General features: G+C 43.7%; 2 protein-coding genes across 2 annotated transcripts in view; both read left to right on the forward strand.

Annotated features, from left to right (window-relative positions):
• The first annotated feature begins 1106 nt into the window (after positions 1-1106).
• LOC148813933 (G protein-coupled receptor 54-like) lies at positions 1107-5372 on the forward strand. Its single transcript, XM_088907589.1, has 5 exons — positions 1107-1347; positions 2235-2359; positions 2760-2895; positions 3796-4031; positions 5022-5372. Exons 1-5 carry the CDS (start codon positions 1107-1109, stop codon positions 5370-5372), a joined length of 1089 nt encoding a protein of 362 aa, XP_088763715.1.
• A 3322-nt stretch (positions 5373-8694) lies between these two features.
• Positions 8695-27967, forward strand: part of arid3a (AT-rich interaction domain 3A) — a 49900-nt gene continuing 30627 nt past the window's right edge. The window contains exon 1 of the mRNA XM_088907329.1: positions 8695-8865. The gene's annotated coding sequence lies outside the window, so the exon portion shown is untranslated. The remainder of the gene's footprint in view (positions 8866-27967) is intronic.

The raw sequence follows: 27967 nt of genomic DNA on the forward strand, positions 1-27967 counted from the left end.
AAAGGTTTTAAGGGCCTTTTTAATCGGCAACAATCAAGCTTCTAGTTACTGGAACTGAGGAGTTAAGAACTCGGTTTGAAAGAAACCCTGCGCGGTCAACAGCACTCCAGGTGAAGGTCTATGTGACCTACGCTTGTTGTTCGTTGATGGGGGGGGGGGCTGTATACTCATTTTTATTATTGGACTCTGGTGCGTTGTGTAACGGATTTATTCCCTTGGTGATCAGGTTTAAACGTTTAAATGTCACGCATAGAAGAGCAGGCACAAGTGGCTTAGGCCGGCCCGCTTGAGTCGCTAGACAAAAAGGTTCATGTACTTCATTCATAGCATTTTGAGATAATTACGGAAAGGCCGCTTCGACGTTTTGCTTCCAGCTGCGACCCTAATTGAGTTCAGCTTTGTGCTCGCCAGCGTGTTCCGTTCGCAATGGTACACTCGGGTCTGGCTCCTGTCGTGCGCAATTAGAGGCTCTTCTTAAATTGAAACACTTTTCGCAGAGCGTCAGAGCTTAGAGGTGGTCTGCGGACAGAAACAAAATTTAGCAGTGAACTCGTACACGCCATGCGATTGCCCACCCCCGCTACAAGGGCGCTATAAAAGCATTAAGTGCTTATGTAGCCGACACAGCTTTGGGGCTGTGAATCTGATCTTGGCTCCAAATCCTGACAACAGAGCAAAATGCAATCGCCGTTTTGGACTTGTGTTAATCGAGACTCTGCTGTCAGATCACCAGGGTTTCTACAGTGTAATGAACGGGGAGGCACAGACGACCGCGGTCTAAAGCTTTTTGAAAGTGATTTTCTCCTGTAAAAACGACAAGTGCTACCTACGATACCCGGCGTTTTCCCCTTTCTTGCTGCAAGTGAGTTTACAACATTCCGGTCTGTTTAAAAAATACTTGTTCACAACGATTAAGCTTCGTTTTACTTGTCTTGTCTGAACCTTGTCAGGTTCAGAACTCAATTTAATGGACCCGCGGTAAAAAATAAAATAAAATATAAAGTAACAAATATAAAATAACTCCATTCCCAAAAACGTCAAGGAAGGAAGAAGGAGAAGAAGGCAAAGGTGATGTGTCATTTTAATTGCTAGGGCTGTACTTAAAGATGCCCGAGGCGAGCGAGGGCTGCGGTTCTAAGTGCCCCGATGTCCTGAACGAGTCGTGCGCCTCCGCGCTGCAGTGCTGGAACGGCACGGCCGCCCTCCGCCCGCCGCTCCTGGTGGACGCCTGGCTGGTACCGCTGTTCTTCGCCCTGCTCATGGTGGTGGGGCTGGCGGGCAACTCTCTGGTCATCCACGTCATCAGCAAGCACAAGAAGATGAGGACCGCAACAAACTTCTACATAGGTGAGGATATTTCTTCTTTTCTTGTTCAGTGCGCGTATCCAGAAGAACAGTCAGCATTGATGTCCGGAAGAGTGGTGGCAAAAAAATATATATGTTGTTAAAGAACGGAAATCTGTCCATGTACATTGTTTCGAGAGCCGGCTCAATGAGATGCTCTCCTCCATCACAATGGAGAAGATTCGTTTTTTACAGGACAGGCACTGTGGAGCGATACCATAGTGTCCAGGGTGCCTTAATATAATGTTTTGAAAAAGACTGTGTTGTACGCATCCCTGATTGTTTTAGACATCCAATCAGTCTGTGATTACTTTGATCATAGATTTCCACTCCTGTCTTATCAACAAGAGAACTATAAAAGAGCATAAACACGCTTGAGCTGCATTTTCTTTGTCTGGCTGTTGTTTTTTTCTGTGTTTAAATAATAATAACTTATATAGCACTTTTCGGGACACTGCATTGTAAAGCGCTTTATGGGTAATGGGGATCCCCTCCACCACCCCCAATGTGTAGCACCAACCTGGATGATGCAACAGCAGCCAGAGTGCACCGGTACACTCACCACACACCAGCTCACACCTACTGAGCTCCAGTGGGCTGCCAGTTATGAGTTGCAGTTGGATTTTGTTGCTTTTTAGGTTTTTCTCTGTACTCTTTGTTGTTTCTTAGTTCTTTGTTGGTCTTGTTAAAATGTTCGACATTTCTTAAAATATTTTATAAACCGACGCGTACGTATGCTGTTATCGCGGTCCGGTACAGTCCCGTTCACACAGCTTTCACAGGATTTAATCCGGTAGTTGGTCGGTTGCCACCAGGAGCACTGTATCGCAGGCCAGCGCCGAGTCCTTGCCGTGAATGATGCCTGCCTTTTTGAATTCCGCGTTCCCCAGCTAACCTGGCCACCACAGACATCATTTTCCTGGTGTGCTGCGTGCCGTTCACCGCCGCGCTGTACCCCCTGCCCAGCTGGGTCTTCGGCGAGTTCATGTGCAAGTTCGTCAGCTACATCCAGCAGGTGAGAGCGACTCTTTCTCCCGAGCGTGTTTTTTTTAGGAACAAGTAATAGGTTGATTCCATGCTGGAAAGAGAAGAGAGAAAACGCAACGTTTCGGCTGTGAAGCCTTCTTCAGAAGACTCACCTGGTCTTTTCAGCATGGAATAAACCTATTACTTGTTCCTTTGCAGACTACGCATGCTGACGCAGCTCCCCACCTGAACTACCTTTTTTTTTTAGTCCGACTTTGCTTTTTGCGGTGCTGTAGTAACTACATCTCCATCAAGCTGACTTAAAGCGTCGATGGCATTTTCCCTCTGGCGTCAGTCTTTGTGTCTACCGAGACCGCTCCTTGAAACGCCCAAACGTTTTTGAGTCTTAAAGAGCGAGACGGCCCCTTGTTGATCCGTGTGTGTTTCAGGTATCGGCTCAGGCTACTTGTGTGACCCTGATGGCACTGGGCGTGGATCGCTGGTATGTCACCGTGTTTCCTCTCAGCTCCCTGCGCCGCAGAACGGCGAAGACGGCCGCCACAGTAAGCCTGGGTATCTGGATAGGTGAGGCCATCCGCATGCCGTGGCCCCGTGGTGGTTTTCAGGTTGTTGAAACGAAGGGGGCGGTACGGTGCTGCAGTGTTTCGCATTGCTCTCTCGCAGGCGTGGGGCCCTGGGTTCAATTCCTGGGGTGCTGTCTGGGTATTCTCTTCGTTCTCCACATGTGCTGTGTGTCCGTGGGTTCCCTCCAGTGCTCTGCTTTCCTCCCACAGTCCAAAGACGTGACGATTGATTAATAAAGTTCTGGGAAAACTGACCCTGGTGTGTGTGTGTGTCTGTGTGACCTGAGATAGACTGGCATCCCATCCAGGGTATATCTTGCCTTGTGCCTCTTGTTTGCAGGAATAGGCTCCGGCTCCCCCACAACCCTGGGTGAGAAAATAGAAAGATGAAAACTACAGTCCTGACTTTTTAATATTTCTTTTATGATTGTTCTGTCATTCAAAATATGAGTGTGTATCAATTAGCACTTTTTATTTCTCATATACTGTACATACACATGTTGTTATACCGTGTTTTGAGCATTTTACTCAAAGTCTCTCCTTGTGTTTTATTTTTTTACAAGTTGAACTGTTGTTATGATTATAGCTCAGTTTGGGGGGGAGAAGAAACCAAGTTAGTCATTTAGAAATCTGTACTTCACATTGATCAGAACCCTCAAAAATATGACCACAACAGTTGAAGGTAAACGAAACCAAAGCCAGTTTAAAACAGTTTTCGGCACTCATGCTCTGACTATGAAGAATGTGGTATACTGTACATGCAAACAGAGTAGAAACCTTCGCTGATGAAGGATAAACAGTGGGAGTAATATCACACAGTTAAGTAAGGGAAGAAGCCCTCCAGAGGGAACAGTCTGAACGCTCCTGGGTTAATTGTTTCTCTCTTGTGTTTTTAAACCAGGTTCTTTCCTGGTGTCGGTGCCAGTGCCCGTGTACAGCAGCATCACGGAGGGAGAGTGGTATGGACCGCAGGTCTACTGCACTGAAAGCTTCCCCACCGTCGCCCACGAGAAAGCCTTCATCCTCTATAACTTCCTGGGTGTCTACCTGCTGCCCTTGCTCACCATCTGCATGTGCTACGTTGCCATGCTCTACCAGATGAGCCGCCCAGCTGTGGAGCCCACAGATAACAACCAGGTGACTGCTGTGCAAGTCAGGAAACTCAGTGGCTTTAAAAAATAGATATCATACGTGTTTCTCGTTTCGTGTTTTGTGTGATATCTGGTTTTTACTGTTCTTTTTGCTTCTCCTCCTTGGTTTGCTGAGGGTTGAACTACCTGATCATGACAGCAGAAGACTCTGCAAAATGTCCTTAAATTTTGCCTCCATATGTGAAGTCTCCGATTCCAGAATGATTAGTTTTTTTAATAAGAAATATTATTGCTCTGATCGTTTCATCCAAAATGGCAAATCCCTGCATAAGGAGCAAATTTTAGCTTTCTTGCTAAGGAGGGGGCTGCGATTTGTAAATAAAAGAAGTGGCATTAAGTATTGCTGGCCCGCAGGCTCTGGGGCCCTGGGTTCAATTCCGGATTTGGGTTGCTGTCTCCTTGCGTTCGTGTGGGTGTCCTCCGGGTGCTCCGGTTTCCTCCCACCTGGTGCGAGCGTCTGTCTGCTCTGTGTTGGGCTGGCGTCTTGCCCAGGGTGTATCCCACCTTACACCCGTGGCTTGCTGGGATGGGCTCAGGTTCCCCAACAACCCTGACTGGAAGAGGCTGATAGAAAATGACTGGATGGCTGCATGGAATTGGCACTGGTTAAGTTCCTTGCCTTCTGAGGTTTGAGACTAAAACCAGCTTACAAAGTGTTCTGAAGGAACAAGTTTTATTCCAGCTGAAAAGAGAAGAAAAGAAACACAACGTTTCGGCTGTGGAGGTCAGGGTGTCAATGACACCTGATGAAGGCTCCACAGCCGAAACGTTGTGTTTTTTTTCTTCTCTTTTCAGAATGGAATAAACCTTTATTTGTTCCTTTGCAGCCTACCAGTCACAGCTACCTGCTCAAAGTGGTTCGGCCAATCGGACACAGCACAGATCTTGCAGCCCAGACTTCACGCAGGAAATGCAAGAGCTCCGATCTCTCCCCCTGCTTTCGCCTTTAACTCCCTCACCTCTCCCTCAACTGCAGTTCCTGGCAGAGCGCTCAGAGGCTACAAGAACCAAGATCTCGCGCATGGTGGCCGTGATGGTGCTGCTGTTCACTGTGTGCTGGGGTCCCATCCAGTTCTACATCCTGGTGCAGGCCTTCAGCCCCCAGTTCCAGCACAGCTACGCCACCTACAAGCTGAAGATCTGGGCGCACTGCATGTCCTACGCCAACTCCTGCGTCAACCCCATCGTCTACGCCTTCATGGGCGGCAGCTTCCACAAGGCCTTCAAGAGGGCGTTCCCCTGCGTCTTCAAGCAGCGCGTGGCTGTGGCCCCAGCTCCACGAGGCAACGCCAACACCGAGATGCATTTCGTCTCCTCTGGGTCCTAGGGGCGGCAATATTCCCCCCCCTACACGCACACACAAACACACCAGCATCTCCTCTTTAGAGTTCTCCCACCCTGGTTGTGTCTTCTGCAAAGGCCAAGAAATGTTCTAAGCTACTTCAGTGACAATTTTTTTTAGGCTGGCCAGTTTTCGCAAGGGTTGGCAGAGGCACTAAAAACCTTTTAAAAGTGACAGGTCTCGTTCCTGAGGGGGCAGGAATTTGTCACCTGTGGATCAGCTGTGCCTTGTCTCACTGGTTGAGACACAAATCCACTGGGATTCTGTGATCTCCATCTTGTTTCTTTCCTTAGAGTTCTGGTGTATAAAAATAATAATTCTTACACTTATAGAGCACTTTGCGGGACACTCCATTTAAAGCGCTTTACAGGTAATGGGGACGCCCCTCCACCACCCCCAATATGTAGCCCCCACCTGAATGATGTGACGGCAGCCAGAGTGCACCAGTCCGCTCCCCACACACCAGCTCTCAGTGGGGAGGAGAGCAGAGTGATGAAGCCAGTTCAGAGATGGGGAGTGTTAGGAGGCCATGATTGGTAAAGGCCAGGGTGATACTAGGGTAGGACATCGAGGTTAAAACCCCTATTTTTTTTTAGAAATGCTCTGGGATTTTTAATGTCAGGACCTCAGTTTTAGGTCTCATCCAAAGGATGGCGCTTTTTTTACAGTATAGTGTCCCCGTCACTATACTGGGGCATTAGGAAACACAGACCGTAAGGCGAGAGCCCCCTACTGGTCCCACTAACACTTCTTCCAGCAGCAACCTTAGCTTTCCCAGGAGGTCTCCCACCAGGTACAGAACTTATTTTGTTGAATTACTTTACGGTAATGAAATCCACTACGGAATCATACTTCTCTCAAGGTTCGGTACGCTGTTATACCCCCATCTGACCACTAGAGGACTCTGTCATACAACACAGTACTGTACGTTTAATTCACGCTATGGGATCCTAGTTCGAAGAACTAAAAAAGTGTGTTTTTAAAAAAAAACAAGGCTGCTTCATAATAATCACCGCTTCTCTTGGCTGTGTAACCGAAGTGTGTCCGGTGTCCGCGTGAATCCAAGCGTGAAAATGTATCGCTAACAGCTAAATTCTCACTTTAAAGCAGTCATTTGATAAGTTGTTAAGTAAATGTAGCTTTCTAGACAAATTTACCGAATATTCCGTCATAGATTTTGCATTATTGAAGACTATTAAATCGGCTATAAAATTAAACTCCTACATCTAGTTACGCTATACCATACTAAATATGGAGTGGTATAGGCGTTTGAGGACATAGCTGTGTATCGGTTGTATTGTAAAATAAACATTGCCATTGCTTAGTAATTGATAGTAGAATTAATGCTGAGGTGTATTATTACTCTAAATTATTGCATCGCAAGTAAATGAATATCAAGAGATTTAATATTAAACATTTTAATATTATATAAGTAGATTAATATCACTCAGAGCTGACAATTTTTTCCCACTTACTAAAGCTCAATATTTTGATTGTGATGACAGAATGTGAAATTATAAGAAAGTGCCATTTTTCTTATTTTAAGAAAAACTTTATTGGCGTCTTTTGTGCTCAAGTTTTTTTTTGTTTGTCCTCTGTCATCTGAAATCTGTCTTCGAGTGTCTTAAAACTTAAATAACCCGGTTATACATCTCGCACCGTTTCCACTCTGCTAACGTACAATGTCTTGGTTGTACAATTATGAAAACCAGTTGCGTGATCTCTTCAGATCTGACGATAGGGTATGATGTTCTCTGGTATTCAAAAAGAAGGTATCTGATCGGTGCAGTTGTGCTGCCTCCTCGTTGTGCCGCGGTACATTCACACTGGCCGCAGATAGGGTGGATTATCAGGTTGATATAGCCAGTCTACAGCCCCCTACGCGATGTCGGCTCTGGGACAGGTAGCACCGCAAGAGAGCAAACAGCCAGCTGGTGTTTTTGGTCGTTGTCTCGGCCGGTCTGTAAGAAGTCGACCCCGGCTGCAAGAATTTATCGGCATTTCAAAGCAGCCACGGCGCTTTGGCAGTAAAGCCCGATTCATATTTCGCAGGCTCGACTGAAATGTATCAACTATGCCTGGCCGTGGAACCCACTATTTATAGCCCCGCCATCAGCGTGCGTTGGTAGAAGACGAACAGGCGGTTCTCGCATGGACCACAGCGCCGGAGCGAAAACCAGCAGCATCCTTCCTCTGTCAGAGCAGCTCACCGACTGCATCCAGCTACAAGGGCGTCTCGGCTGCGATGGAGACACGTTTGAAAATGCCCTTGGCGCTTGCCTCCTATTTCATCTGTAAATGTAAGCGCGGGACGTGAATAATTCGCACCTTTCACGCAAAGTCACAGAACTCGTGCAGAACAGGTATTCCGAAGCACCCTGAAGGTTCATGCCACGCCGGAAAGCGAGTGAAACGGCCGCCGTTTCGACTTCAGAGCGACAAACCACTTCAGCACCGGTTCGCAGGCTCCATTGAGGTGCATGTGGCTGTAACCTTAAAAAGACCTTGTCAAGCGCAAACACGCTGACTAAATAAAAGATGCCACCCTCCGAGAATACTTAATGAAATCTACTTCAGCGAAGCCGGTCGTTTTTACATAGCTGAATAGATGCACCTAACCGAAAGCACCCCCTCGAAGGCTTACTCTTGTTGCCAAAAACAGGACGCCAAATCATTTATAAACCGTTTGCCTAAGCTGGCCAAACGTACGAGAAGAGCAGGTGAAATTTGCTCTGGCGATTTCCTCTCCCATCCTTCGTCCATCGGTCGTGCCGAGTGTGACTCGTCTCCACACACCCACCTATACCGGGAGCGCCGCGGCAGGGACCATCACCAAAGAGCACCGGGGACAATAACGTATCGACCTAGGGAATGTCTGCCAAGTACCTTGCCGGCCTGCGAGCGTGTGATTGCGGAGTGGGAACAGGGGGCCACTGTCCTTTTTTTTTGAGAGGGGGGGGGGGTCGTCGCCAAACTTTGCGGCTTCGACCCGGCGAGGAGGGACCTTGCTCGGCGAGACACGTGGGGAAAACAAGCGGCCGTGAAAAGCGGCTAAGAAGCAACAGGACAGCTTAGCACACACGTTGCTCTCGGCGCCTTGCGCCATTGTGCATCTGACGTCCATGTTCAGCCGGACAGCTGAAGGTGGCGTTTGCCGACGATCCCTTTTGCTGGGGTAGGCCGGCCCCGCTGAATCAGAGGTTAGGAATTTGCATCTGATTGCTATTTGTCAACCAATGATTTGTCTCGCCAACCGTGAGCACGCCTTAGATTAGGCAAGGATACAATGTTACTTCTAAATCAAGCCATACTTCGAAAACGAATAAGAGGTATGTAATCGTATGGCAATGATATTAACAAAATAGCAGCATACATATATATGTGTTACAGCAGAGCAGGAGCGAGCGGAGGTCGCAGGAAAAACAGGAATGTTTCTTCCGGTTCCTAAGAGTACTAAAACAAAACGGAAGCTAGTTTGGTAAGTTTTTTTCCCCCCTACTCAATTCGGTTTGGAAAAAAAACTTCAAAGCTGTGTGATATCTCTCCGTGTTCCTTTAATTTGTAACGAGAGGGGTTTGAAAATTACAACTGCTTGCTTTAATCCATGCATTGTGGTAGGTGTGCAAATAACTGATATGTAAACGAATATTTGAGATCTCTGGTTTGCCTTGCGTCTTTTTTTTAAAAAAAAGCGTTTTATTGTAGCTAATTCTCCCGAAACTTAACTTGTTAATTTGTTTTACACGGGTTGAGAGTTTTGTGAACAGGGTAAACAAGTTTGGTCATCTTGATGTCTTTCTTTCTAGTTGAGGCTACTTAAAAGTTGACTTAGAAATCATATAATTTGTTCACTGTTTGTGATATTTAACATCAATCGTTTTTTTTCCCCAAAAAATATTCTTCGAATGTGAGTCTGATTTAAACACCATCTGTTTTCAAGTGGGCTTATTAGAAAAACTAATGTTTTTTTTTCGAATGATAAGTGTCCGAATCCATATCTTGAAACACACGTGTCGGCTTGTGATATTATTCGAAAAGGGGCGCTTTGAATTTGTTTCAAATATCTGTAAGTACATTCACATTACCATTTAGATGTCAGCCGAATGCATGCCACCTCATTCGTTAAGAGAGCGATATCCTGGATTTGAAACATTTTAAAATGCAGCTGAGTTTTTTTTTCAATCAAAACATTTTCGATTTTTAAAACATAAAAGTGTGGAAATTATTATTTAGACTGTAAATGTACCTCGGTCGATTTATTGAGATGAAAATTGGAAAAGTAAATGAGCTGTTTCTGTATCCGCTGCGATATGTATTGGGTCGGACTCCTGAGAATTGTTTATGCGGTATGAATTAATGACTGCTTGTGTGGAATGAAACATATTCTCGGAGTTGTTCAAGCACGTCTACATTTAAACAATAATTATTGTAACAAAGTCGTGAGAGCTAAATAAGCACATCTTTTGACTAAGATGGGTCCATATTACGGTGAAAATGGAGGGCGTCTTGTTTGCAAGATTTCTTCCACTGCACGAAAAGGGGAAAGGTTAAAGTAGCCTTTCATTTCTGTGTTGGTGCTCTTGATCTGCGAGGGTGTTTAATCCACATACTTTTCATTGACAGTATCGACATTTGCTTGACTAATAGTAAAAACAACGCACGGAACGTGCCAAACTTTTACAGATGTTTGTAAATTTAGCGTGGAAAAAGTAAATGTTTTTGTTGTCGGGTGGGCACGGCTATTTTCTTAACGAGGAAGTTTAAAGTTAAGGTAGGCAAACAATGAACCAAGCTCTCGGTGGTGGATTAAAGTGATATCGATCGCTGTGGAGTTTAGAATGACTCTGTGTCTAGGGCCGAAGACACCGAGCAGAAATTATCCAGGACCCAGGATCTCCAACTGCGTAAAACATGCTAATTCTAAGGGGATGTTTTGGAGCCATTCACGTTTAGAGAAACATTTGAGCATGGGGGATGGGGAGATATTGGCAAAACGAAATCTACAGCAAACACATGTGCAGATGAATCTCGCTCAAAGATCTAAGATCAAAGAGCTGTAATCGATTGCATTTATCGACGGGGTATTGATTTTCTATACGTAGTCGATAGGCAGAGGACGAATACAACAGCTGTCAGCACAATTGGATTTTTTAAGAGGAGTAAATCTACATTTTCATTTGTGAATTTGTACCCACAGCCCTCCTGTAAAAAACAAAGGAAAATAATTCATTCTCGCCACGGTGTGTCCTTCGTTGCTTTTTTTAACTTGTGGTGACCTGTCGCCACACGTCTTGAGCTGGCAGATGGAAGACCCCAATTTCCGAGCCCCCCCTTTCGTTGGATCAGTCGTCAAAAGACTCGTCTGTCAGCACGCAACACGTCTGCAGTTGGCAAACAAGTAGCTCTTGCTGTCGGGTGCTGTCTGTAGTCTGGTGCATCTCATGCCTATTTATTTACCTGAGACGTTATTGGCCGTTGATATTTGCAAATAGTTCTTAGCAATGAGTTTAAGGCAATATGGCACACACTGAGCTAACAACATGCCAACAAAATAATTGGGATCTATGCTTTATAGTAGTTTGTATACTCATTTATTTCACATACTTAAGTATTTAGTTTACGCTTCAGTGCAAACAAGTCCATTATAAAACGTAAATAATTAGTTTCCTGTATCCGGGACAGTGTATCACATGTTTGGGGTTTGTCATGTTTTTTTTGGGGGGGAGGTATTTCTGGACTATATATATTTATGAGAAGTGTAATGTAAATTGAAAGGAACATGAAGTTCAGGCTAGCAGACGTGTCTAGAAGACATTTTAATAATTAGGACATAAGCAATTTCGTTACTTCCCTTTTTACAGGGCAAAATAAAAGTACTTGGAGTATACTTTATAACAGTAGTATGTTTTTTTTCTTTTTTTGTGCTCACTAGAAGATAGGGTGGAAAGTCCGGTATATACATCAAAAGTGAGATATATATGCGCTGTAAGCTGTCGCTCCTTTTACGCCATTTAGTTGAACGGGTGTAAATGGGCCGCGGTGAGATTAATGTGGGGATCGGACTATTTGCAAAGAAGGTGGGGGAACAACATTCCTTCTGCAGACGGTTACTGATTTCCGGAAATGTCTGTTTTTTCGTTTGTACTTCTACCCCGAATTCCAAAACCGCTCTAGTTTCGTGACGGCGAAACGATTAAACGATTTCGACAACAAACGCTCCCGATCAACATGGTTGTCAAGGCCTCTATAGCAAAAATGTCTCCCCCCACCCCCTCCTTTTTACAGCGTAAAATGTAGGTTCGAATTTATTCTACAAGAGTTTTTTTAAAGTCCATAAATAGTGTTGTCTTCTATTATAAACATAACACTGCTAACCCCCTACCCTAAGATGGGCATGCGATTTCGGTGATGTTCCCTGTGATCTGTTTAAAGGAATTTTTGAGCTGGTAAGTGAGCCACATGCAGCACGTTTATGGAAGATCATTTGTTTAAAAAGGTGTGTGTTCAAAGTGCTTTAACAAAATTTTGTGGCTGCCATAGTAGTAGTTTAAAACTCACACTATGGAGATTCTTTCAGTGCTGGGTTTCACGTTTAGGGATCTCAGCCAGCCGATCTCACTCAGAGTTCTGGGAAGTTCCAGAACTATTCAGGGAGTCCCCAGAAACACAGGGTATTCCTGCAAGGCCTGTTCTGGCAAGGTGGTTGAAATCAATCCTCTCAAAACAGCACATCTATCTATTTTACAGATGGAGAGTTTTGAAATAAAGCAGCGCAGAGTTTAGCATTGCTGCCTTGCAATGCTGGGGCCTTAGGACACTGTCTGCATGGAGTTTGTATGTTTTTTCTGTGCTTGCGTAAGTGTTCTCCCTTAGTTCCTCCCACAGTCCAGAGACATACTGGAAGGTTAGTTGGCTTCTGGGAGCACTGGTGTGTGTGTCTGTCTGTGTCTGCCCTGTGCCAGTGTACCCTGCCTTGTGCCAGTTGCTTCCCAGGACAGGCTCTGGCTTTCCCCGAACTGGAAGAATTGGTTATAAAACGGATGGGCGGTTATGTGGGCGATTAGTACTTGCACATTTACCTTTGTTTTGTATGCATATTTACTTGGTGATCATCATATAGAAGCCCTCTTGATGAGGGTGCCCCAGTCATTTCAGGATCGCGCTCGGCACAAGTTCCACTGTCTGCCGCCGCCTTCTTGGGCGGTTTTAAAGTTTTCTGCAACTGTGACAGTTTTCAGCAGGCAACCCCCATCTTGGCCATACAGTTTGTAATGGAGGACACTGAAACAGCGATGGGGGGGGGGAGGGGGAGAACACAGATTTGCATATGCAAAATGGCATCAAGGGTTTACAAATGGCACCTGCTACTATTTCAGTCATTCTGTGTTTCACTTATTCTCAGTGGGCTCACCAATGCACAAGGCCCACTGGAATTAAAGCACAAGTCTATGTGCTGTACAATCTGTGATGAACCTTCTTGATCATGTTAAGCTGTTAAACCACTATAAAAATACATGAAGTTATAAGCATCCTGAATAAGAACATTTTACTAAACTATATAATATATGTAGGGACTTATTTTTCATTGTTTTGTTTTGGAACAAGCCTGTACAAGCATTTATCCAGTCATTCGAAAAGTAATCTTTTCAGTGTTACTACTCCATTTTCTCCAAACACAAAAAACCTGTTGTTAGTGTCCCCACCCTCTCCCACGTCTTTGTCTGAGAGGCTTTATCCCAATTCCAATTTTGCATGATTGTAGCCATGTTTTTCAAGACAAGATTTGCATAGTTGTACCTGTTTGTATGTTGTAGTTGTAGAATTTATTTTCTACAGTTTTTACTGGTTTTTAGAAAGCAAGGTCTGTGTGGTTTATTAGAAATAGGATCCTGTTTTATTGTTGTATGAATTGAGACAAAGCTTCCTCTTCTGCAGGACTCTGCGTTTACTTAAATGTTTCTGGGGAAAAAAATATGATTTTACAAACTGATAAGTTAAGTCACTAATCTTTGCGTTTGGCAGAAAAATAGTTGTTCCAGTGAAAACGTAAAAAGCATTCCTTTTACCTTATTCAGTTGAATGGTTGAATCTGCTTTAGGTGCTTTGATCAGGAAAACGATAATATTTTTTAGCCCTGATGTCGTAGAATGTTATTTGCATGCGAGCAATCACAGCGAAGGCAGGAATTTGCATTCATTCCAAACTAGAGCCCTAGTGGATATAAAAGTGGTTATAAAACATCCAGTAGAATGTGTTTAACTTTTTCTCCATGGATGTTGGATGTCACGTGTAAAGATATCGCCAGGTATTGTAAACAGCCGTACCACAAACATCTAAAAGTTATATAATGCAAATTATTTTTAGGTAGGTTTCTTAATGTGTGCATTTTGATAAATTATATAAAGCAAACCAATCACAAAAAATAATAAAAACCCTCTTGGAGTTTTATATGAGTATAGAATGCTATCTATATTAAATCTGAAACAAATTCCACGTATAGCAGAAGAGGCTGGCACCAGTATTGGACTACATCCTGCTTGTAATTTGAGGAATCGGTAATCTTAGTTAGGAAATAAAAAAATATTCCAGGTAATGATTAAATTCATTCATGATCTGTTGCCACAACTCATTAGTTCTTTTATTTTTTATCTTTATATTATATTAAACCAATTTTTTAGTTGTTCCACTTCTTTGACTTGAAGTGCTGGAATTAATAATGGGACCACAGAAACGTGATGACGTTGCTTTCTGGGAATTTTTCTTAAAGTGTGCTTAAACTACAAAATATTCCAGCTATGTGGGAATATATCCTCACCTTTTGATAGGATAAGAGGATGCATTCCTAGCCTTTTCATTGGAAAGATGCACCTGAATATGTTCTCTTCTCTGCTTGTTCTAGATTTGTTGTGACATCAACCCACCTTAACAATAATGTATTTAGAAAAGATACTGCGTGTAGGTTCATGGTTAATAAACAAATTCATAAAACCTCCGAAAAGTACAACTTCTAAATCCTCTGTCCGAAATGTGAATCGCGAATCCCGTGTCCTGGAGACCTCTGGGTCAAACCCGGGCTCTGAAAGTTTTGTCATGGAAGGTGCAAAGAAGGCTCGAGCAGTGCCGAGGTTTGTTGGGGGTCAGGCTGGCTGGGGGGTCCATCCTGCATGTGTGACCTCGGATTCCACTACTTTGAGGGGGATTGTGGAGAAACTAGTGGCTGTGCTTTGGCTGACTCAGAAGCTCTGTTTGTTTCCATTGCAGCTCATCAACTGGTCCTTCAAGACTGGGCTTCACGGGATCTGTGAATGTCCCTTCCCTTCCATAGGTCACCTCAATTCTGGGCAATGAGTTGGCTTTTAGAAAATGAATAAATTCTCATGAATTCATTGGATGGCTGTCCCAGGTTCCACATACACTTCAGTACATGGAAGTGCATTTAAAATTGACTGAGGGAGGCACTTCTTTACACTAAGTGCTGTGGGAGTAGGAAACAAGCTACCCAGCTTTGTTGTTGAAGCTGACACCTTGGCTTCATTCCCGAAATTGCCAGATAAGATCCTGGGATCTGTTAGCTACTAATTACCAAACGAATTAGATGGACTGAAGGGGCTCTTTTTATTGTAAATGGTCTTATTTCTTTGCGATTTGACTTTCGGTTTGCAGGAAGAGTTAAAAGCTATAACTATAGAGACTTCAGTGTTTGAAATTCATTAGCACTGCATTGTTATTTTAATTCAGCCACCAGGAGTGAAAGTTTGCCTGAGGGCCATCAATATTTCTCTTCGTGCCAGGTGAGTCAGTTATATTTTGGTTTCTTCCTTGCATCAGATCCTTGCTTTTAAGCCTTTGATCAGTGTTACTTTAGAATAGAATAATTTCAGAATAAATCATTTGTGCAGCTTTGCAAAGTTCCGAGTAGGTTTCGGAATGAACTAGGTCTTTGTCTTTCATCGTCATTGATTTACTTTCAGTGATCATTGCAGAGCAAATGAGACGAAGGTACTTTTTAAAACTGAAAACTTCAGAGTGATCTCGGTAGTAGCGTAGTGAAGGGATGATTGGCAGAAAGCAGATGCCAGTACGACACTGGATGACTGCAGATCAGCTGGCTTGAGACGGTTGTTTTATAATGTGTGGTCCAAGCACACTTGGGGGAGGAATGTGCTTTAATCCGCATTGGAGAAAAGCAGGGATTATCAGAGGTAGATTGCAGCTCTGAAAGTGATCTGGATCCCATCCAGATTTTAAAGGAGCAGTTTGCAGGTCATGTTTCTGCACCAGGTTGTGTGTGTTCTCCTTCTTATTGCTGCTCAGTTTATCCCTCTGACAAGATGATTGCAGTGTTTTATTGAAATACAACATTATGTAGCCTGCTTAATACCTTCTTAGAGACTACCTAATATGATGATAGCCCATTGTGACCGTTCTTCCAAAAAACATACATTTTCAGAATAACCCCACCCCTAACCAAAAAACACTTCACTGCCTGCAAAAATGTTATGCACACCTGTGTGTCTGTTATGTCTTTTGGAACAGTGTCGTTCAAGTGATGTTATACCGTTCTATGTTGCCTCTGTGGTGGTGTTATGCTGGCTGTAGAAATCGGCAGTCAAAAAAACATTGTTCACAAAAAAATCTGTTGACATGAAATCCCAGGCAGTGAACAGAGGGGGAGGAACCAATCAGTAACTAACCAAGATGGTAAGACAAAGCATTTTGGTGCCACAACAATCTGTTGTGCTGGTGTGGACGGTTTCCTCTTACTTAGCACTTGTTGATACGACTCGCCAGGAAACGAATGTTGCTTGCAGCATCTGTATTGTCCAGAGTGTTATTGCTTGACTTAAAATCGTATGGATGGTAGAAGCCCAAATCTACAAGGAATTGCCAGGTTTGTGGGTCTCTGTGTTTCCTGGGTTCAATAAGAGCCGTGTTGGTGTTTGTAGTGTAATGTTTGGGGACAGTTTGTCTGAATGCAGCCTTGTTGAAATTTAAACTCGGTGTTTGTTAATTACGTGTGTTTAATTCTAAGGTTTTTTTATTCAAATGTAAAAATCTTCCATGTTTTGGGAGAGATGAACATTTGGGTTTTAATTTTACGGTCTCGAGCTGTGCCGGGTCTTAGTCCTTATCTGTTAAACTGAGCAGACTGCGACTAGGAAGGCTGGAGGTTTCAGGGAGCAACAACTCTAGTTAAGCTCGTCGATCAAGCGGATGGGGCTATTGTGACTCTGTCTAGTATCGCAATTCGTTATGATGTCATTAACGAAAGGGTACAAACGGTACATTCCAAGCCTCCTCTTTCAGAAATTCCTGAGGTTTCCTTGTCAGTTGTTATACTTTTGAATAAAAAAACGAAACAATAGGAAATAAACATACTACAAGAAATGTAATATTTAACCTTTTTTTCCCCCATGTTAATTTTCTTTGGCTCTTTGTGCCTTGCAGAAAAACATTAGTTAGATTTTAATAGGAAATGTTTAGGCAGCGTTATTAAAGATTTGTAACTTAACACCCTGATATACATTGTTTGCGACTTAATTGGGTCGTCTTGTGGATAAACGAAACCAGACATAAATGGAAGACAATGGTTAATTTTTTTTTATGATGAGGACTCCTTGTTCAACTAGTTTAACTGTCGCTGTGGTTGTGTTGGATAACTTACAGATTTTGAGTGGAAACACTTTTGCGAAGTTTAAGATGTGAAAACGCCTAAATCAGTTTAACCCTTCATGGCTTTAAACTTTTTTTTGTCTAAGAAAAGGAAAAAGTGCTCATAATCATAGAATATCGCATCCTTTTGATAGGAGTAGAACTCAAATGTTAACATTGCTGTACAACATTTACAGGCAGGTCTCTTTGCACGCGTGAGGAGTATTTTGTCTGGGCTGTCAAAATGTCTTGTACAAAGTGTGCATGTATTACTTTATAAGATGAATAAAAAATGTTATATCATTTGACCTGACTTTGCAGTCCCACCAGGTCAGAACCCCAGAATCGGTGTTCATAGACTTCCTACTGCTGGGCCTTTCGAATTCTATCACAAACCATCAAGGGTTAAATGGGGTGCCTGCTTCTTAAGGAGTGGCATTGTGTTAAAGGGTTCATCATCTACATGGGTCTGGGTCACCCACAACTTCAAAACTTGTGGCGTATTCTTGTATAAAAATTGCTGACTCCAGTCTGTCTCTCTTTCATATTTCCCTTCTGTAGTTACTTTATGACTCTGACCTTTGTGCTCTGAACGGTGGGATAGTGGGGAAGTTATACGTCTTGGATTACTCACGGAATTTCACTTCGCACGTTCGAATTCAACAAACTTCAGACTGATTCTTGCAGAAATTTGTCCTGGGACCTCATTTTCAGAACGATTAATGAAAACTGATTTTGTTTTTTAATTGTATGACTTCAATCTTTATGCCATTCCATGCATAGTTCTGGTACATTTTGAGATCCGTCTCCAGAAGATTGACAATAGAATAGCTCTTTGATGTGGGACAGGCTTTTAATGCACTCGATGGGAACCCAGACAGGAGAAGTACAGTATATTTTTCATATCCCGGCTTTGATTGTTAATGTGTACAGAATAAAAAAACAGAATCCGTGCTGAAATGATTGCTAAAGTGGCGAAATAAGTGTGCAGTTCCTGACCCCTTCACAATCTTAACATTTGTCTGTCATTTTTTGTTAATGAAATAGCATTCACGTCTGTATTCTCTCCCCTCTAGCAACTTCTCCATTTAAGTTGCATCACAGCCTCAAATGAAGTCAAGATGTTCTCAGACTCTTACAAGCCTGATAGGAGGGCTCTAGGAGAGAAGCAGGGGGAGTTTGGCGATAAGAGCGCTCAGGATTGGAAACGTATGGCAGGAGATCAAGTTAAGTTCTTCGGGAGCTGTGTCTTGCTCATTATGGATAACATGCCTTTTTAAAGGAGGCCGACTGAATACTAACCAATTGTGTGCTGCTTTCACTTGCAGTGAATTTGAACTAAAATAGTGGTCCAGCAGTTTTCTGTGACGTGCCAGTGTGTGTCCGTTCAGTCTCCACTTAAGTTTTCACTCATGGGCCTTTTTTAAAAAAATTGTGCCCTCCCAATTTGAAACCGACCCTAAATCTTGGCTCACAGCAGCACCTCCTGTATGAGTATGGGAAAGTACTGATACTGATGCCCCACTATAGAGTAGATCAGAGGATAGAAGTGAAAAACTGCTTTGGCTATTTCGATACTGACTTTAGGAAGGCCAGATTAGTCAAACCCAGAGTGGAATTTCCGCAGGATAATGGGGTTGATCCCAACCACCCCACCCCCCCACTATTATGAATAGTGGCAGGGGAGAATGGTTGGAAACCAAAAATGAACTGGATACATTCCGGCATAAGTGCGCCACTGCTTGGACACTCTCGATCACAGTCAGCTAGTGACCAGCCCAGATTCAAGCTCATGAAGTCCGAATCCTAGAACTCGGTTTGCTCTCAAAATGTGCCTTTGATCCACCTATGAGCCTCACATCATGCTTCACCATTCGAACGAAGCTTTAAATGTCAGTATCATGTGCCCCGGCAGATATAAGATTCGGTGTTATTTGTTTTTTTTTCTCAGTCTTGAGATTGGTGTTGGATTATTTGTAAATACAAACTTCTCTCTTTGATGGAACTGTGGCTAATATGTTAGATAGTATGTCTCTGGCTCCAGTCAGTATCCCTGTAGGCAGTGGAGTATGGAGAGGACTCTGTATTGGGAAAGGACAGAATCAGATTTTCTGTTTTTCTTAAAAAATAGGATTATAGGACCTTTTGACATGAAGAGAATAATTGCAGGCGTGTACCAGCAAAAAGCATTGTCTCTAAAATGGCGTTGGCTGCGATGCCTACCATTTCAATAAAAGTGTTCGACAGCTCATGGAGTCCCAGTGATCAGCGCAGGTTTCTGGGGGGAAGAGCCTGTTGAACTTGACACTACAGGAAGTGTCGGGCGTGTTCAACGCCTGTTCATAAAAGGTGTGGAGTTGTTTTAGCTTCCAGTGTTGTGACCAGAAACCGGTGACGTCGCCGTCTTCTGAAGAAATTCAAACCCGCAGTGTCAGATATGGTCTCTCTGCCTACAGATGGGGAAGAGCTACAGTATTTGCATAACATTGCCACTTACCTAACTCTTTCAAAATAGTTTTGGTTAAAAAGAAATGAAAACTGAAAACTGTTTTCTTTATGTCAACATCAGTAAAACAAGAATGTTCAGTAGCAAACTGCATGAAGACTTATCATACTATGAGGCTCTGCTCACCAGTAGATTGATCTGGTGTCGAGATTCTCCATGTTTTGTTTTTGACAGAAACACCTGATTGAAGATATTGAACTTTGTCCATGCTGGTATTCTCAATTTTTGTACTTTGTCATGCATATACTATCTGAAATCATCTATCACAGTCATTAAAGCTGCTTACAATTTCAAAGATCATTATGGATCTATTGAACTGCAGTGTCTAGGACTTTTTCTTCCCAAACAAGCCCCATGTTTTTTTTCACCCCAGTATGAAATGAGAACACAATAGACTCAGTTAAGGAAAGCAACCAGGCAAAATTGTTTTGCATTTCCTTTCCAGAGGTTTACATAAGCAAATTCGCCCAGAACATCCAGCTGAAATATGATTGCAAAATGGATTTCCAACATTGTTTCTTAAAGAAGTTGTGAAACGAAGGCAGAGACTCCATTGTCCGTTTGTCCTTGTCATGAGTCTTCGCTTGGTTGTGAAACCCCCCCCCCCCCCTCCAGCAGAAACAAAAACTAAAATGTTTTTAGAAAGAAGTTGTGCAAGCACAGGTCCTGTGGCTTTAACCAACAAGGAACTGCATACTAGGGATGTGGACTTTCATGAGCAGAATTCTACACTATGACAAATAATTTTCTTTTACATTGAAGTACAATTTGTGTTGCACACTTGCTGTAGCTTGAAAGGATCCTAAAATATTTTAAGGGGAAAGCAGGCTAATAATTTCACCTAATTTCTTAGAATTGTTTTCCCCCTTAATTCTGGGTGAATTAATTATTCCTTGCCTTTCTTCCTTAAGTTTCCAAAAGTGCTTTGTGTATGGGGTTTCTATCCAGCAAGATTCGCTTTTAAAATATTTCTCAGGTCAGCTAGGGAATTGAAATTCAAAATTCTCACAGAAATTCCTAATCTTCTATAGAGTAAGGAATTCACCTTTATCTTTATGCAAGAGAAAATGGGAATATGCCATTTTCTGCGAGGGTGTTGAATGTCTCGAGACCTACAGTATATTTAGTCCGTATTTCCACACGTGCTCTTCAAATTGACTCTCTCCCCCCCCATGGTAAATTTAATTGCGAGAGCCTGCTACAGATGAGGTTGCTGTGCACCTTTGACTTAGGCTGAGAGGATAATGTTCGTGCTTTAAGTGTGGTAAGGTCATGCTGCCCCTCTTAAGAGCAAGGACAATATTCCTGTTAAAATTCATGAACTTAGCCAGTGTAGTTTCCCTCATTAATGGGCTCTTTTTATCTCGCTTGGAAGAAAGATTGACCTAGTTCCATCTATCACTTTTTCTGCTAAACGACTATAAATGGGCAAGCCTGAGAACAGCCTGCTTTTCTTCTGTGCTCCCCGTGTTTCCCAGATGCAGGAAAACCTAGTGGCTTGGCTGGCTATCAGCTGCTTTTTTGCCAAAACCCACATGTCAGACTCTGGTTTGGCAGGCGGACTGTTTGTGCACTCGTGCCAAAAGCCATGATTTGCTCTTGGGGGAAGACCTGCTGCTTGAGAGGGATTCCCTCTGAAGGCTGTGATGCGCTTCCCGCTCACAGCAGCGCCGAACCGCTGTTGTTTCCCGTTTTCGCCAGCACAACGGCGAAGCTGCCGGGCGCCGGTAGGTGGCGTTGCCACCAGCGTGGCGCGTGCGCTCTCTCTTCCTCCCACGCCTCTCCGCCTGCGCCAAGGCTAGACCCCGCCTGGGTTTTATCGTAGCGAGGTGCGGAGAGTCGGAGGGGCTATTGAGAGCGCTATGACTGAGTCACTGGGGGGGTGTCGCACTACACAACTGGCGGTAATGGGCGCGCGCTGCGACTCTCTACAACTCGCTGTGATTTTCTTACGATTATGGAAATGAAGGCTGCGACTGAAAATCCTAGGAAAAGTCGTGTAGTGAGACGTTGGCATTGCACATCGTCTGATGGCTCCATACGGAAAATGGTCGTATGTTGTGAATTTCTGCTTTCCGAGGACTGAAATTGCTGAAGTTCTTTTGCGTCAGGGTTGATACAGTTTTTGACACAGGATTTACAAGATGCGTTTAGTTTAACATCTGGAGTTAGTCCTGTTTCGAAAGAGCACTTCAATTTTGAAGATATTGGCTTAAGACCAAGACAATACCAACAGCCAGCGTGATGACTAAATTCTTCAACAAAGGCACCCAACAGGGAGCCATAAATCATGTTTATTTCCTGGATGCCTTGGCTCTAATTGTCAAAAGTGAAAGGGTAGTTAAGCACTCTCATTTGTAGGGACTTCACCCTGATGGTGCTTCCTGCAAGCCATGTTTCTAGCAACCACTACAGCAACATTATTTGTGAAATTGCCTTTTTGGAAACTGAGGAATTTTGGTTTACTGATCAGCATCACTGCAGTGTCTTTATGGGAGCTGAACAAAACTGACTTCTGCATTGTTTTTGCTCTAGAGACCTTTAAAGCTTTAAGTGCTGCAACTGAAGTTTTGCTTTTGGAGTATTTGTACTTCTCATTTTTAATTATGCAAAATAGCTGTTGTACAGTGTGGTAAAGATCGATAATTCTGTCCTTCTAACGGCCTAAGAGTCTGTAATATTCCTGAATTGTTTTGACTTTTTTAGAAATAACAGGCAACAGCAAATGGAAATTCACTACATCTTTGTCAACATCTCCGATAGTAAACCTGGCATGGAAATTACAACACAGACCCTGAGCTCATCTGAAGCTCTGTTCTGTCCGAATGATATTGTAGAACATTCTAGTAAATTGTAGAGCAAGATGATGCATTTCCAGAACAAAAACTTTCCATCCATCTTCATTTTCTTTCAGTCCCAAGAAATCATTGGTTGTAGTTAAGCAAGGTCTTAGAATAGCTGTCAGGCCTGGTTTTTTATCCTGAGGAGTAGGAGGCAGTCAGTAGCCCCTGCTCAATGTCTCTATAAAACAGGAACTGATCAGCCCTTACTGTGCCTCTGTTGGTGAAGGGGGTGTGTATGTGTAAAACCTACAATTCTGGTTATTAACTTATTTGGTTTTGACTGCTATGTTTGTTTTGGTTCCATTTGTACAGCTCCCCCACACACACAGACAGTTCTAGTGTGGGTTTTTGTATGATCTTAATTGTGTGTCAGATTTGAAACTGAAATCCGATTCTTTGCTTGCCCGGTAGTTACGTGAGTAGAGGTCATCTCCTCGCTAGCTTCTCGTCAGCTGGCAGCAGTGGAAGTACGAAGAGGGCAGGATCTGTCCCATCTCTGGGAACAGCATGGGCCTGAATAGGGCCGATTCCCTGTCGAAAGCGAGGGTCTGGGCTCTGGGCCTCGGACAAAGACAGGCAAGGCGCTTGCCGAGAGCCCGCTGATCCGGGCTGTAGTAACCCGACACTGTTTGCCATCTGCGTCTCCACCCGGCCTGAGGCGTGTTCCCCCAGAGAAGGGAAAAACAAAAGAGACATCTGAATAAAAGACCAGCATTCCATTAAACCGCCAATAAGGAGATCACTTGATTAAGATTAACCCAGGTTGCCAAGACGCCAGTTATAGCAGCCACGCTAATCAGATTTAAACCCATTCTGCTTCAGATTCTGGAGAGTGTTAGTGGAGGCAATGTGTAACTCCAGTATTGTGCTCCTGTTTGTTGATTCATCTTGCACAGTGAGAAGGTTGTGAATGTGTCATACTGTAGTTAAATCTAGCAGCACGTAGGAACTTCATGATTTTTTTTTTTAAGGGATATCACCTGTTTTTGTGACTTTAGTCGCTGCTTTGTGCCTTTTTATAGGATATGCATTCTTTCCAACCCAGACATCCATCCATTTTTCTCACCACTTCATCAAATTTAGGGTCGCAGGGAAGCCGGAGGCTATCCCAGCAAGCAGTGAAGGCCAGCCTGGATGCACCCTGGATGGGACGCCAGTCCATTGCAGGGCACACATAAATACAGACGCACTCACGCCAGGAACAGTTTTCCCAGAAGCCACTTAGCCTACCAATGTGGTTTTGGACTGGGAGAAAACTGGAGTCATGAGAACACTACACTATCCGCAGATAGCTCACATGGTCCACAATTGAACCCACAGCCCCAGTGGTTACAAGTCAGCAATGCTAACCACTGCCCCACAGTGCCGCCTGAAACCCAGACTTGTAAAACAAATTTGAGTGTTTCACGATGGTTGTGAGATAGGAACCCCTCTTCGTTGGGCCCCTGAGCAAGGCCCTTAACCCCAGCTGCTCCAGGGGTGCCATATAAATGGCTGACCCTGCGCTCTGACCCCCAGCTTCTCTCCCTGTCTGTGTGTCTCATGGAGAGCAAGATGGGGTATGTGAAAAGACAAATTCCTAATACAAGAAATTGTATTTGGCCAAAAAAAGTGATCTTATCATTTCCACTTGTCTCCAGGTCCTTGTGTTGCTGCTGAACAAGTTTTCCTAGTTGGTTTGGTCATTGTCTTTCAGGATTTTCAATGCCTGAATCAAACCCCCACTTCAACTTCTGTGTTCCAGGCTAAACCGTTTGTGTTCTTAGTCTAAGCATGACCATCCCCTCAAGTCTGGAATAAAGATTGTTCTTTTGTACTGCTTCCACACCTGAAGAAGGCTCCACGGCCGAAACATGTTTTCTTTCTTCTCTTTTCAGCATGGAATAAACCTATTGCTTGTTCCTTTGCAGCCTATGCATGCTGACAGAGCTACCCTCCTGAACTACTTCAATATCTTGTAGTCTGCTGTCCAACAATTCACACAGTCTTCAAGGTGTTCTCTAATGAATGCGGTTGATCATTTGGCCAGAACTTCCCATGATTTATATTCTGTGCTTTTAAACAATATATCCAAGCATTGTGTTGTCCTTTCTTAATTGTTTTTCATGCTGAGTTGCGTGTGCTGCCATTACACTAACACCTATCTTTTATATCTACAAGAGCGGGTCATTGGTGTAGATTAGGCAGGGCAGCACAGAGCAGTGACGTAATCTAACCAGAAGCAATTGTGCACAACGCATGTGAGAGAGTTTACAGCCAGTCCAAAATTAGATGAAAGGTCATGGCAGATCCAGCGTATTTAATGAGTCGGTGTAATCTGTTGAACATGCCTGAGCACTGTAGCTATTACTCCCCTTGGATTTCGAATCAAAGTTGAGATGACTCAGTCCACGCTCTGTAATGGATGATTGATGATGATAAGGGAAATGAAAACAATGTGAGTGCTGCATTTGGCAGCTATACTCGAGTTTGTGGTTTACATCATTTAGCAAAGCTGCTTTGTGCTTGCAGGATCTCACCATGCTGACTGATGCGCTCGGCTGCAGCTGATACTGTGGCCAGTACGTGAGGGGACTTTAGTGCTTCATTTGTTCTGGTTTTTATTTGGTCTCAGACCATAATGACGTAATTGAAATCTGTGGGTAAGATGTCGTAGCTGCTGTTTTCCATAGCCTTATTGGGTGCTACTTGAACGGTACCTCTAAAATCCATAGGATCTGCCCTCCTGCGCTGTAAATGATCATCAGATCTAGCCTGATCAGCACATCACAGATAATGCTTAGTTAGGCATCATCACTGCATTGGGAAACCACCAATGGGGACACAGCAATGCAAATCCCTTTGAAGCATATTCATAAATTCTCTCTTAAATGCAAATTGTAAACTCCAGAACTACTTGCATGTTCCATGTGAATGTCTAAGAGATTCATATCTGCACATTGGCCCAGTGTCTGTGGTTTGAGCTGTAGTTCAGTTGCCAGCACTATCTCTGGAGAGAGAATCAATATCTTGGTTCAACCCCAGATGAGGTGTTTTTTTCCCAGCATCCCAATCCTGTTGACATTAGGGATCAGTGGCAGCTGTATTTTGATGAGCACTTTTTTGTAACATCTGCTAATGGTGTTTTCTCATTTCAAGAAAAGCCTGCATTGATCACACTGACCTGAATTCTGAATTGCTCTCCTTCTGTCCCTCACTGGGCCTTCAGCGAGAACAGGGGGCTGCAGAGGTTAATAATGGAATGACCAGGGGCAGGACATTGTAAAGGGAGAAGTCTGCAAATTCGCTTTACTAGCAAACAGAGAGGGTGGCAAGGTATAGCCTGTTGTTCAAGACTGTAAGATAAAAGGAGGCTTGTCAGTGTCCTAATTACAGCATTTCCGTTTCGTTGTGCTGTGTACGACTTTGTGTGGCATTTTTGTAGCTTCTTCTGTACATCTGTTGGGTTTTTTTTTGCCTTTTCCTTTCTGAAACTGGTGTAGTGCCCAAAGCGATACCCTTAGTGACCTCTGTCATCTGCTGGTGAAGAGAGAGAACGAAAACTGTAGCCTCAGTGGTTTAAAGAGCCTGGCTCTTCTGCCTCGGAGAAATATGGTGCCCGAAACAGCATCCATAGTTTTTCTGATCCATAGTTGACTCCGATTCATTCTTGCATGGCTGTGCTTAGGCCTCTTTGTCGGCTGGCACTTGGCTATGCCAGTTTCCCAAGGTTCGGTGCCAGCACTGATGGAGAGTTGTAACCAGAACCCCTGCCGTGTCCTTCCCACTGTATCCTGCCTCCATGGTTGGCATCTGCCTGCAAACTCTGGACCACCAAGCCTGATACCAAATCGGGGGCCTGCAGGTCATAAATTCAACCCCCCCCCCCCCCCCCCACGAGGACTTTTACAACATCAGCTGATGCGGGGGAGGGATCTCGCGTGTGGTGCAGAAACTAGATCCCCTAGTTTAACAAAAAGAGAAATCCAACCAAATGAAAACCGCATGACTGATTGTTGTTCGGAATGAGTTGGGGAATTATCAGGGATGCGTTGTTACAAAAGGATCATTGCATAACAAGCAAGTGGATTAAAGGATGAAGAAGTCGTTCAAATAATTTAGAAATCTTTACCTTGGGTTCAGTTACATCTGGTGTGCGAGCTGCTGCCTTCAGTCTCTAAAATTGTGGCGTTTAACCATTTCCCTGCTAGTTGCAAAAGTACAGCTCTCCTTTAGGACATCATTAAAGCTCTGACAGGGTTTTTCATGTGGAAAGTCACAATTTACGTCTCCACCCCTTCCTGGTACAGCTCTTTCCCATGGAAATTGAACAATGTAAGCTTACTTGCATAACAAAATGGGTACAAAATGAGCCCATGAATACAAATGGAAGCTAAATGAATTATCCCCTTTGGTGTTTTTTGTTTCTGCTGCCTTTTGATTGCTTATCAAGCTTTGTGTTCAGTGCTTTTAAAGGTGCTGGGTACAGTAAAGTCTGTCATTATCCACACCGGCTCTGTCGGTTCACCATTTGTTCTGTCATGAGGGTTGGACATGGGGAAGGGGGTTGAGGGCAACCAGGTACTTTGAGCATTTTTGCAAAAAGAGGAAATTGGTTAATATGTGGAGCAAGCAGGTGGAAGCTCTCTGTGCGGTTCCTGTGAAAGGGACTGGAGAGGAGAAGTTCGGAGTCCTGTATTTAGATGGATTAGGGGAGTGGTAGCTAGTATCGCTGAAATGGTCTCTTTTTTTTTCCCCCCTCCCTGTGGCCCCAGAACCAACTGTGGGTGTGCATTTGTGTCTTTATCTCTCTGGAATTAGACCCTCAGCTCTTTTTTTATCTCTTTCTTTTGTTTGCTCAGACCTTGCAATCTTCCAGCACTCCCCCTCCCTCTCTGCTGCGGTCCAAGAGGATTAACCCTTCCAGCCCCTCTCTGTCGCTCTCTCCCGGCGCAGTCCATGGTCTAACACAGCACACCTGGTTCCTTCCCCAGTTCGATCCGAGATCCCGCCTCCCCCAGCACGATCGCTCAATCAGTCGAGGTTTATTTCTCAAATGCACAGCAGCACAGCGTGCAACAGTAGTTGCTGGCAATGAAATGTCTTTTCTGCGAGCTCACCAGGGGGACATAAAAATAGAAAGCACAAAATTTAAAAGTTACAGAATAAAGTTACATAACAGTGCAATAAAAATTGAATTAAAAAAAAACTCAATATAAATCGAACTACTACAGAATGTCCAAACAGTACAATCTGCAGTGTGCCAAATACAAGGGAAAACTGTATGTCCATGTAATCTGACACTTTAATGAAGACCGTTAGGGTGGTTGCTGAAGGTGACTGCAGCTTGGCTGTTTAGCAGTCTTATCACCTATAGCTGGTTATAGAGGGGTTCCCTCAGGTCGTTTCTTTCCTTTTTACCATCCCTCAGCTAGAATAGCCCCCTTTTAACTTCCATCAAGATACCAAAAAGCATCCCATCACTGGGCCCTTGCTCATATCATCCCCACTCTCGTCCACGTCACCTGCCTTCGTTGATATAGGTCAAAAGATGTTGTCGGCAGGCTGGAACCTAACTTCTACAACTCCTGTGGAGGTGG

This window comes from Atractosteus spatula, chromosome 28, assembly GCF_055471065.1.
Source record: "Atractosteus spatula isolate fAtrSpa1 chromosome 28, fAtrSpa1.hap1, whole genome shotgun sequence".
Taxonomy (NCBI): Eukaryota; Metazoa; Chordata; class Actinopteri; order Semionotiformes; family Lepisosteidae; genus Atractosteus; species Atractosteus spatula.

Bases quoted from the DNA above. Each gene is read 5' to 3' on its own strand.
- LOC148813933 (XM_088907589.1), top strand. From the start codon at position 1,107: ATGCCCGAGGCGAGCGAGGGCTGCGGTTCTAAGTGCCCCGATGTCCTG. The intron at 2,360-2,759 runs GTGAGAGCGACT...TGTGTGTTTCAG, and splicing joins TCGTCAGCTACATCCAGCAG to GTATCGGCTCAGGCTACTTG. The intron at 4,032-5,021 runs GTGACTGCTGTG...CCTCAACTGCAG, and splicing joins AGCCCACAGATAACAACCAG to TTCCTGGCAGAGCGCTCAGA.